General features: G+C 42.7%; 1 protein-coding gene across 2 annotated transcripts in view; it reads right to left on the reverse strand.

The window, feature by feature from the left end:
• hsd17b3 (hydroxysteroid (17-beta) dehydrogenase 3) overlaps positions 1–12,558 on the reverse strand; it is an 82,310-nt gene that overhangs the window by 11,937 nt on the left and 57,815 nt on the right. For both annotated transcript variants that reach the window (XM_043713519.1, XM_043713512.1), the window contains exon 8: positions 8,277–8,358. In XM_043713519.1, the coding sequence (XP_043569454.1) occupies positions 8,277–8,358 (82 nt within the window). The remainder of the gene's footprint in view (positions 1–8,276; positions 8,359–12,558) is intronic.

Raw genomic sequence — 12,558 nt, forward strand, 5'->3', positions numbered from 1 at the left:
ACATTGTGCAGGCAGAAGGGATTAGTTTAGAATGGCATATTGGTCAGCCCAGACATGGGCCAATGGGCTTTTTCTTGTGCTGTTCTATGTTAACACTGGGCAACATGGTGCAGGGTGGTTGCAGTGGCCATCCTTAATATACTTACAAATGACATAAAATTGATTGCTTGCCACTAACATGACATGGCCCAGTCTGGACAAGTGGCCAATGCTTAAGCAACTGGGCCAACATAAAATTGGTAAACAGTTCCTGCAAGCTAGGTCTGATGGAATTCAAAGAGGCCAAGGTTACCACAAGTCAAAAGCTAATGAGGATCAGTCCAGATTTGTATTACATATTGAACAATTGGAAAATTGTTATGACCCAAAATTCATTAAGATATACTCAGCCAGATCCATAGGGATAGACTTAGTTTGTGTATTCCCCAGTTTCAGACAGACACCTTAGCACCATGGAATAACCTTATCTTGAAAAGGGGATGAGTACACCTAGGACAATGCAGCCTAACCTCACAGGGTAATGTGACCCTACCCTGTGACCCCATTGGCTGAAATCAGAGAGGTTCAGAAAAGGGTTAAGGAAGGACATCTGGTGGCCATTCATTCAGTGAAGAGTTGACTAGAGAAGTCTCCATGTGAGACGCACTTTTGTATTAAGAAGATCCTGAGTGCACCGTCAACAGAGCTCAGAGTTGAAACCAGCAGCTCAATCAAGTTTACCACAGTGAGTACTATGTGCATTTTTCAAGCAGTTAGCATAGTTTGGGAAAAGTTAACTTAATTTGAGTGAGTTGTTTTCTTTAACTTGCGAGTGTTTTAATAAAAAAAAGTTGGAATCAGTCTTTTGTTTGCCTCATACAGTAAGAGGACCTGGGTAAACACTTTTATGAATAACAAACTGGCCAAAGTATCTGTCTAGGATATTTCACAGGCAACACCAGGGTCCCACTGACTGTCAGAGTTGATTCAATCCCCAGCCTTTGGACCCAGTGGTGTGACAACTGATGCCAGGACTAAATCCAGTCCATTATTTCATCCCATGTTGGGCCTCTCACCAAATATGGTCTGCTCCATTTTAAGGACCCTTATTATCACCTCAAATTTTACACTTGATGACCCATTAAAAGTGTGCTCAAATATTTCTCATCAATATATGTTCCCTTCTTCAGTCTCCTGAACAGTACTATCATCTTTGACTTTACATTGTACAGTAATTAGATGAACTTGATTAGACAAGAAAAGACAATAAAGTATTTGAAATGTGATTTTGTTAAGAAAACTACTTTCTTGCAGTGTACTCAATTTTTGCTCAATTTGCCTTATGTGAGGTGCTGGAAATGTGTTGCTAGAAAAGCGCAGCAGGTCAGGCAGCATCCAGGGAACAGGAGAATCGACGTTTCGGGCATAAGCCCTTCTTCCTGAAGAAGGGCTTATGCCCGAAACGTCGATTCTCCTGTTCCCTGGATGCTGCCTGACCTGCTGCGCTTTTCCAGCAACACATTTCCAGCTCTGATCTCCAGCATCTGCAGACCTCACTTTCTCCTTATGTGAGGTGGACATGACACTATTAGCTCTGGCTCAGTTGGCAGCACTGCTTTCTCTAAGCCACAAAGTCATTGGTTCAAAGCCCAGTAAATTAAAATTAAAGCTGGTGCTCCACAGCAGTATTGAGAAAGCAATGCATTGTTGGGAGTACCATCTTTATGGTGAGATATTAAATCAAGCCTCCAACTTGTGCAGATGAATGTTAAAGATACCATAGCACAATTTTGATGAATAACAGTGTTATCTCTGGAGTCCTGGCTAATATCTATCCCTCTGTTAACATCACAAAGCATCCGTTGTCTTTCAGATAAGATATTATTCTGCATCATTTAAAAGGAAAAATGTTGCAGATGCTGGAAATCTGAAACAAACACGGAATGCTAGAGAAACTCAGCAAGTCTGGCAGCATCTGTGGAGAGAGAAACAGAGTTAACATTTCAAATTTGGTATAACTTCTTCAGAACTAAAGAATGTTGAACAAAACACAAACAAAACAAAGCTGTGGGAGGATGGGATAAGAGAATGTAAGAAAAATGGAAAACAGGCATCAGGTGATTGATTTCTGAAGTTATTGAATTCAATGTTGAGACCTTGCAGCTGTAAAATGAGGCATTGAGGCTTGCATTTCGCTTCAGTGGAAGATGACGGCAGGCCCAGGACAGAAATGTCAACATGAGAGCAAGGTGGCTCATCGATATGAGAGGTCAGTGTCATTCGTATGGACAGAATGGAGGTATTCTGCAAAGTTCTAAATTTCTTCCTTTCTATCGCACTACCTGTTACTGGGATAGTAATAATATCCTCTACCATGAAATCTAAAGCAAAATATTAAATTAGATTACTTACAGTGTGGAAACAGGCCCTTTGGCCCAACAAGTCCACACCGACCCACCAAAGCACACCCACCCAGACCCATTCCCCTACGTTTACAACTGCACCTAACACTATGGGCAATTTAGCATGGCCAATTCACCTAACCTGCACATTTAGACTGTGGGAGGAAACCCACACAGGCACAGGGAGAATGTGCAAACTCCACACAGTCAGTCGCCTGAGGTGTGAATTGAACCCAGGTCTCTGGTGCTGTGAGGCAGCAATGCCACCGTGCCACCCACCATTTCTTTGTTCCCCACTATTAACCTCACAGTCTTTACTCCAATAGATCAACATTCACTTTAGTTACTCTCTTACCTTTTATAGAGAGAGTTTATGTTATCTATTTTTATATTTCATGCCAGTTTTCTTTCATAGTTCATCTTTACACTTTCTGACTTTTTAGTAACCCTTCTGTAATTCAAAAATTTCCAAATCTTCCAGCCTACCACTTGCATTTGCAATATGACATGCCTTAGTTTTTGTTTTGAATACTATCTTGAACTTGGTTAAAAATTACAACACCCAGTTATAGTCCAACAGGTTTAACTGGAAGCACACTATGCATATCATGACTATTTTGAACTTGATTAGCCATAGATGTTTCTCCTCCTCCTTACAACATTTCATCCTTTCTGAATTATATTTTAGTTGTAAGCAATTGAGTGTCTCCTTAAATATCTGCCACTGCTCATTAACTGTCCTTTGCTTTAGTCTTCTTGCCCAGTTCACTAAGGTCAGGTCTGTCCTCATGCCTAAATAATTACCTTTGCTTAATATGAAAATGATAGTGTGGGACTCCACTTTTTCACCTTCCAATTGGATTTGAAATTCAAGCATGCTATGAATATGCTTTCTTTTACTTTGGGATCATTAATTAATCCCAATTCATTACACAATATCAAATCTGAAATTGCCTGCTCCCTGATTGTCTGTTGAAGCAATATGTTGGGGAACCAATCTCTAACATTCAATAAATTCTCCTTCAAGGAAAGCCTTGCCAATGTGATTGATCTCGTCTATAAGCAGATTAAAGCCATTCATGATGATTGCTGTACCTTCCTTACAAGAGTCCTGGTATTTCTTGGCTTATTGTGTGGCCCACTGCATGACTATCCTTTGGGAACCTATATATTTCTCCCACCAGGATCTTCTCTCCCTTGCTATTTCTTATCTTTACTCTGACTGATTCTATGACTTGATCTAGAACTCTCTCCCTCCCTCTTTCTCTGACACACACACACACGCACAGTAAAAAGGGCAGATGTGAATAGTGAAGTGTTAAATGTTTATCAATTGCATAACAAAGTGCCAAGGTGGAAGGGGAGGAAAGTTAGAGGAGATGGTGAAGTGGACCAGGATGTTACAGTGCAGGGAGGGAGGATGTGTTTCATTCTTGCATCCTGCTGGATATGTTAGAAGTGGTGGAGCATGATAATTTGAATGCAAAGACTAGTGGGGTGGTATCGTTGTTCTGAGAAGAAATGGAAGGGGTGAAGGGAGAGGAGAGCCTTCACAGATGGGTCGGTCATGGCTAAGGGCTCTGTCAACTATAGTGGGGAATATCTTCAGTTGAGATAAACGAAGGACATGTCAGATGTACCCCGATGGAAATGGGCATCATCACAACAGATGGAATGAAGACGGAGAAACTGGGAGAATGGAATTGTTGCATGAAGCAGGCTGTGAGGAAATATATTCGAGGTATGTGTGGGAGTCAGTTTGTTAGTTATTTGTGGACAGCCTATCATTGGAAATTATGTCAAGGAAGGGAAAAGAAAAGAAGAGAAGAGTCAGAAATGGACCAGGATAAAGTGAGAAAAGGGTGGAAATTGGAAGCAAAACTTTCAATTCTGTATGAGACAGGAAATAGCACCAAAGATGTGATGGACATATTGGCAAAAGTGTTGTGGTTGGGGACCCGAGTAGAACTGTAACAAGAGGTACTCCACAGATGCTGCAAAGAGACAGATATTTTCAATCAAATTACCTGCCAAGATATACATAAAAACTCCTTGGATGTCCAGCTTAATTGCCTGGGAAGTTTAAACTTCTAATGGGCAGTTACTCTTAATCTGGAGCCCTCTGGAAAAGTCTCCAACTCAAATTAGTGGGAGAGACTTTGGAGGATTCCAACTTAAGTAGAAAACAGAAGTAGGCCATTCAGCCTTTAAGCATACGCCACCATTCAATATGATCATGATTGATCACCCAAAACAGTACCCTGTTCCCGCTTTCTCCCTATATCTTGATCCCTTTAAGAACAATATTTACCAGCTTCTTGAAAACATGCTCTGGCCTCCACTGCATTTTGTGGCAGAGAATTCTATAGGCTCATCACTCTCAAGGTGAACAAATTTCTCCTCATCTCATGATGAAATTCTTACTAGGTAGTGATGGGTTACCAATTATGGTGGATTACGGTGTTGAATGTCTTACAAATGGCAACTATCCTCATCAATATTCCATTTCATATCTTAATGAATGTGCCAAATAAGAGAATGCATTATGAAAATCGTAGCGGGTACCCAGTGATGTCAGCATGCTCTAAAAGGACTCCATATTACGTAGGAGCAAGAGCATCTCAGAGCATGACAACAGGTACCAGCTGCAGTCACTGTCATCTACCGACATTGGAATCCAGCATTTGCCAATTCCTTGTAACCATCCTAGCACTTTTCTGATCCACTTGCAGCCTGCAGGAAGGATCCAACTCACAGATTGGGCCAGGTAGCATCTCAGTGATGGTCGTTTGCTCTCTTAGTATTCACTCACTTAGCACTTACCTGCATATCCTTAACTTGTATTGCCATGCCTGTTAGCACATAGGTGCTTCATCTTGAGTCAAAGCTCATTATTGCAGGCACATAGACGAAAGTGGGGAGGGCATCTTGCTGCACAGCACATTAAGATGTCAGTTTAACATCCACAGAGTATGCTAGCTGTCTGCATAGCAAATAAACTGCATGCTTTTTCAACCAAATGTCCATTTCAGAAACTGGTGAGGGCTGATCCACAGTCCAGTCAAGGGGGGAGACCCTTGTCTGTCAGGGGCCCTGGCACAGTCAGAGACAGATACAGCCATTACACAATGCAGGGACTTGGCCATCATCTACTTAGGGTGCTCATGTTTAGACGATCTGTCTGACCATATTCTGGGAAATAGGAAACAGTGATCACTCCACCCAAAGAGCTAACTCCTGCTTTCTCTCCACAGAGGCTGTCAGACCACCTGAGCTTTTCCAGAACTTCCTGTTTTGATTCTGATTTCCAGCATCAGCAGTTCTTTAGTGTTTTTTTTATTTACAATATTTCTTAAGATTATATTTATGGGCTAGGTGTAGCAACAAATGTATGTGTGTAGAAATGCAGCATCTGAGTTTGGAATCTTTCTGAAATTGGGCAGAAGTACCTGAAATTAATTAACCGAAACCATTTTTTGCAGCAAATTTCCAACCATTGCACTTAATGTATAATGAAGCGGCTTTGAGATTTTGCAAACACAACCGTAAGGTTAATCTGATAGCAGAATAATTGTAAATTTATGTTATTGAAGATTATGCAAGAAAGACTGGGATGGGAAAAAATTGTATATTTTTTAATTAATTCCTGGTACTGACATGGCTATCTGCATCCAGATAAATTTTCAAATCTTTGAAGGACAGGGCAGATACCCACATAGCAATAGTTTTGTTGTCAGAGCTTCTGCACCCATGTCACTGGATCACAGGGGCTATTTTTAATGATAACATTCTCGCTTGGGAACACACACTCCGGTTTCTTAAATGGTGGGTGATAGGGAAGCTTTTGGTGTTTAAAATGACCTGGGTATCCTTGTTCATGAATGACTGGAAGCTGACATGCAGATTTAACATTCAGTTAGGAAAACAAATTGTATGTTGAGTATAAAATTAAAGAGAGAAAGTGAGGGCTGCAGATGCTGGAGATCAGAGCTGAAAATGTGTTGCTGGAAAAGCGCAGCAGGTCAGGCAGCATCCAAGGAACAGGAGAATCGACATTTCCTGAAGAAGGGCTTATGCCCGAAACGTCGATTCTCCTGTTCCTTGGATGCTGCCTGACCTGCTATAAAATTAAAGAGGTCTGAAACCTTTGTAAGATCATTCCTGATATACTTTGGGATAGTGAAGTTCCCTTATCTAAGAAAGGATATACTTGCCATAGAGGGACTGCAATGGAAATTTACCAGAACAATATGTGGAATGGCAGGATTATTTTATGAAGAAGGTTTGACAAATTTGGGCCTGCATTCTTTTGAGTTTAAGAATGAATGATTATATAATTGATACTTTAAAAATTCTTAAATGGAGCAACAGCCTTAAAGAATTGCAACGAGGAGCAATTTCTTGACTCCAAGGGGTGGGGGAGCTTTGAAATTCTCTATCCAAGAGGCCTGTGGAAGCTCAAACATTGAGCATGTTCAAGACAGAATTGATAGTTCTGGAAAATAATGACATCAGGGAATATGGAGATAACGTTGGCGGTGTCATTGAGCTTGATGTAAGCCATGATTTACTAGAATGGTCAAGCAGGTTTGATGGGCAAAATGGCTTATTCCTATGTACTTAATTAAGAGCTTATGAGATATATTGCTGACTGGTCTGGTGAGTGCTGAGTCGACTGCATACCTTCAAGAGAGATTCAAGTGTCTTAATTACATCAGAATTTGTATGATTAATAGGGAAATGAGCCTGTAATCTCCTTTAATTATTTTAACTACCCAAGAGGGTCAGAGAATAGTTATATGGAGCTTTTATTCCGGATGGACCTGGATTTGTTTTGGCTTTCACAGAAAGTGTGCTGAGCTGAGTCTGAGGAAGGATTGGAAAGTTGTTCTGTCCAATAGTGTTTATTTAATTTCCATAAATAAGACATCCAAAACATTGGAATTCAAAAAGGTAAGACTTTTGAGAAAGAACAGATTTTCCAATTAAAACAAGTAAACAATGACTTGAATTTTGGTAATGCTTTCTGTATAATTTTCCAAACAATAAAACCAGAAATCATAGGTTGTGTTACAAATTTCTGCAGACCCACTTCTATTCTGCTATTGTAACTTCATAGGAAGTGCAAAATCAATCTCTTAAATGCATAATTGAGATTTCCAATGCAATGAAATTATAGCGATTATTCTATTTTGTCAATTGCAATCGACAATACAACATAAAAATATTCTGAAGAGAAATTATGCTCCTGGGTATTTAGAGACAGAGATGTACAACATGGAAACAGACCCTTCAGTCCAACCTGTCCATGCCAACCAGGTATCCCAATCCAATCTAGTCCCACCTGCCAGCACCCAGCCCATATCCCTCCAAAGCCTTCCTATTCATATACCCATCCAAATGCCTCTTAAATGTTGCAATTGTACCAGCCTCCACCACTTCTGGCAGTTCATTCCACACCCGTACCACCCGGTGTGAAAACATTGCTTGTTAGGTCTCTTTTGTATCTTTCCCCTCTCACCCTAAACCTATGCCCTCCAGTTCTGGACTCCCCCACCCCAGGGAAAAGACTTTACCTATATACCCTATCCATGCCCCTCATAAATTTTGTAAATCTCTATAAGGTCACCCCTCAGCCTCCGACGCTCCAGGGAAAACAGCCCCAGCCTGTTCAGCCTCTCCCTATAGCTCAAATCCTCCAAACCTTGCAACATCCTTGTAAATCTTTTCAGAATACTTTCAAGTTTCAAAACATCTTTCTGATAGGAAGGAGACCAGAATCGCATGCAATATTCCAACAGTGACCTAACCAATGTCCTGTACAGCTGCAACATGACCTCCCATCTCCTTTTATTTTATTTTAGAATAATAGTTTACTTATCGGAAATAACGCACCTTCGTAGAAGAGTACAAACCATACAGTGGACATGGAGCATTAGCCACACCAGATGAAATGTTCAGGATCAGGCCCTTCTGTCTGAAAGGGCAACATTGTTAATGGTTAAAACACACTCTACAATACCCTTCAAGTACTTTCCAAACAAGAATAAAAAAATCTAGATTAGATGCAGAATATTTAATTGCTTACTTTATACATTTTTTCTCTTCAAGCACCTTACCTCATCCTGCCTATACCAATCCTGGCACTCCTGTTCTTTCTCCAAAATACTGAATTATGTTAAAAAAGCAGAATTAAAAACATTTTATCTGAATGCATACAGTATTTGAAACAAGGTAGGTGAATTGATAGTGTTAGTAGAAGTAAATGGATATGTTTTAATTGTGATTACAGAGATGTGGCTGCAGGGTTACCAAGGTGAGGAACTCAATATTAAAGGTTATTCAACATTTAGAAAGGACAGGCAAAAAGTAAAAGGGGGTGAAGTAATGCTGATAATATGGGACATGATCAGTGCATCACTGAGAAGAGCTTTAACTGGAAGATAGAGAGAATCTGTTTGGGTGGAACTATGAAACAGCAAAGAGCAACAAGTATTGGTCAAATTGCTTTATAGACTATCAAACAGTCTTGGTAATGTAGGGCAATATATAAGTCAGAAAATCTGTGCTAAGTGCCCCTAGGGGCATGCAATAATTATGGTTGTCTTCAGTGCACAAACATACTGGGTAAACCAAATTAATCAATGCTCTCAAGATGGTTTGCTACAGCAGTATGCTGAGGAACCAAATAGGCAATAGATTAATCTTAGTTCTAGTATTATCTCATTATGCATAGAAAAGGGACTAATTACAAATCTTGAAAATAACATTGAGGGAAAGCTAAATAAGTATGATTTTTTTTTATTAAGTTTGAAAAAGAAATTTTCTTGAGAGAGAGAGAGACAGGCAGAGAGAGAAAGAGAAAGGAATAATGATAATTCAGCTTCTGATATAGCCATTTTAATCTCTCAATGGATACAGCAAAATACACTGCGAATTTTTTTAAAAAATAGAATCCCTACAGTGTGGAAACAGGCTGTTCAGCCCAACAAGTCCACACCGACCCTCCAAAGAGCATCCCACACAGACGCAGACCCCATCCCCCTACCCTATAACCTTGTAATTCCCATGGCTAATGCACCTAACCTACACATCCCTGAACACTATGGGTAATTTAGCATGGCCAATCCAGCTAATTTGCACATCTTTGGATTGTGGGAGGAACCGGAGCACCAATCAGAAACCCACGCAGACATGGGGAGAATGCAGCCTCAATTCAGTGTGGAGTTTGCACAATCAAACCCAGGCCCCTGGTGCTGTAAGACTGAGCCACTATGTCACCCCCATGTCCTTGTCTACTTGAACTCTGGGAAATCCCAGTACTCTTTTTCAGGCCATGGGTTTGAAATCACAGAAGAGTCTCCAGTTTGTTATGATCCCCAATAGCATTTATAAAGTTATTTGAATTTCCAGTTATTCCAATAATTGACTGACAGGATTGAGAGACAAGATGAAATAATTCCAAGGAGGTAGGTACCTCAGTCACCAAGTCCATTTTTATTGACAAATGCACAGTATTATGGATTCTGACTATCTTGCTCAGAATGAAGACAATCTATGAGAATCTTTTTTTTTCTATGAGAGAATCCTGCTTCTTTTTTTACTTTTGTCCAGCTCCCTCAGTGCCAGCTCTCAGAGTGAACAGGATGTCTGACACTCCTGTTCTTTTTTTTAAAATACTTACCCCCACACTACCGCCTAACTGCGGTACAGTGAGAGACACAAGGTGCACCGATCTTTATTCAAATTTCCACCACCAGGAAGCAAAGAAACACCCAAGTGGCCAGTGACAAGCAGTGTCCTTCTCATCAAAGGGCAATGCTGTGAGATCAAACAGCGTAACCTCCAGAGGGTCAATGGGAAAATGTGTCCCGCCCACAGTGAGCCCCCTCTCCACCGCCAGGTGGACCGCCTGCTCGGTTTTTAGGAAAACGACGGCCTTCCCGTACTACCCATGGCCTTGCTGCAGGCCTCGATAGTCATATTGGGGTGGGGATAGGCCTTTACCCCCAGGCGTTTAGTTAAGTGCCTGAAGGGGGTTGCGGTTGCGGCTGGGGTTGGGACAGCCAAGCCTAACGCAGCGGCTACCCAGGCGTAGGTGCGGCTGGGCCCTGAGACCTTCGGGCTTGCCATACTCTGCTGCTGGATATTGGTAGGCCTTAGGCAGCAGCGGTGGAGGTGGGCCTCTGGCAGCAGCCGCGGTGGAGGCAGGCCTCGGGCGAGTCCCAGGTAGGCCCTTTGTCGCAACGGTGGGGGCAGACCTGTTGGGGAGGGTCCCCAAGGCAAGTCCCAGGCAACCCCAAAATTGAGTCCCAGGCAGCAGCAGTGGTGGAGGTTGTGGGGAGGGGCCCATGGCGAGTCCCAGGCAGCGGTAGAGGAGGCAGGCCTCAGGCAACAACAGCAGTGGAGGCAGGCCTCTGGCAAGTCCTAGGCAGGCCCTTGGTCGCAGCGGTAGGGGCAGACCTGTTGGGGAGTGTCCCCAAGGCAAGTCTCAGGCAGCAGCAGTGAGGCAGGCCCCAAGCAGCAACAGCTGAGGCAGGTCCGGGCGGGGTCCCAGAGACCAGCAGTGGGAGTGGGCCCCAGGTCAGCAGCAACACTCCCTTGACCTGGGTGAGGCTAAGGCTGCAGCTCCAAAAGTAGGCCCCAGACTCAAAAGCTCTCACCTCCTTCTGCTTCTGCCTCCTCCTGCCTCCTCCTCCTCCTCCTCCTCCTCATCTTCTTCCTTCTTCCTTCCTTCCTCTCGATGTGGGGCAGCTGGTCCAGGTACAGGCCCCTCGAGGAGGAGAGTCCTTGCACGTGCGTGCACACACACTCACACTGATCCAACTCTCATTAGGATAAACACCCAAGTGGCCAGTGACAAGCAGTGCCCTTCACAAAAAACAGCAATGTTGTGTGATCAAAACAGTGAAAGGGAGGGTAGGGACTAAATCAAAATAGAGTTGGAGGGGGAAATAATGCACTCCACTCCCTGCGGCACCCACCCCTCCCTGAACAACTCCAGGGTGTTGGTGGAGACCGCGTGCTCCTTCTCCAAGGACACCCAGGCTCTAACGTAACCACGGAAGAGGGGCAGACAGTCGGCCCTAACGACCCCTTCCACGGCCCGCTGCCTGGACCTGTCTATGGCCAGTTTGGCCAGGCCCAGGAGCAGACCCACGAGGAGGTCTTCAGACTTGCCCTCCCTCCTCCGTACCGGGTGCCTGAAGATCAGGAGCGTGGGACTGAAGTGCAACCAAAAGCAGAGGAGGAGGTTTTTAAGAAAATCAAAAAGGGAGTGCAAACCCCCACCCCAGACAGACACATACACACAGACAGACAATGACCCACATGCACACACATATTTTGTGTGGTGAATTTGTACTTGCCGAGTTACATTGCACTTTGCTCAAAAACTGCATACATTCATGTAGAACTCTGAGCTCAAAAACTGCATGAATTTATGTAAAACTCTATTATCTCACTTTTCAGATTAGTATCAATCTAAACATCAGGTCATAGACAGAGAACACAGGGGGCTAACATCTTCAACATATTGTCTAGCTATTACCATTGTTAACAACTAACCCGAGAATGCAACTTTAAAAAAAGGGTTTTGTGATTTACACATGAAAGAAGTGAAACTATCACTGTATTCTAACAGATGAAAGGCTTAACAGACAATCAATTCTTCAATGTATAATTTCAGTTACATCACACTGCAAATTTTTGCTATAAATTCTGTGTTACGATCGAGCCCTCCACAATCACCTGATGAAGGAGCGTTGGTCCAAAAGCTAGTGTGCTTCCAATTAAACCTGTTGGACTATAACCTGGTGTTGTGTGATTTTTAACTTTGTGAATTTCACTGTTTGTGTTCTGAGACTCCTCATCCATTGCAATTGCAGGTAGGTGTGGCTCATGTCCAGTTTCGTTTCGTAAAGGACAGCTCCACGCCCCCCCCAGCCCCTGAACTACACCAACTTTGCATGCAAGTCCTCAATGTGAGGGATTGTGTATTTGTCCATCTACCATTTTTACCATTTGCTTAAATTCCCCACGAAGGCAAACTCACTCATCAGGCTTCACAATGGGTCCAATCTGTGCTGCTCATTCTGCATTGGTTTGATGATCCCTTTGTTTTCCAGCCTCCTAATTTTCACCTCAACTAGTGCCTGCAACACAAATGGCACTGGGC

Source organism: Chiloscyllium plagiosum, chromosome 2 (assembly GCF_004010195.1).
Source record: "Chiloscyllium plagiosum isolate BGI_BamShark_2017 chromosome 2, ASM401019v2, whole genome shotgun sequence".
Taxonomy (NCBI): domain Eukaryota; kingdom Metazoa; phylum Chordata; class Chondrichthyes; order Orectolobiformes; family Hemiscylliidae; genus Chiloscyllium; species Chiloscyllium plagiosum.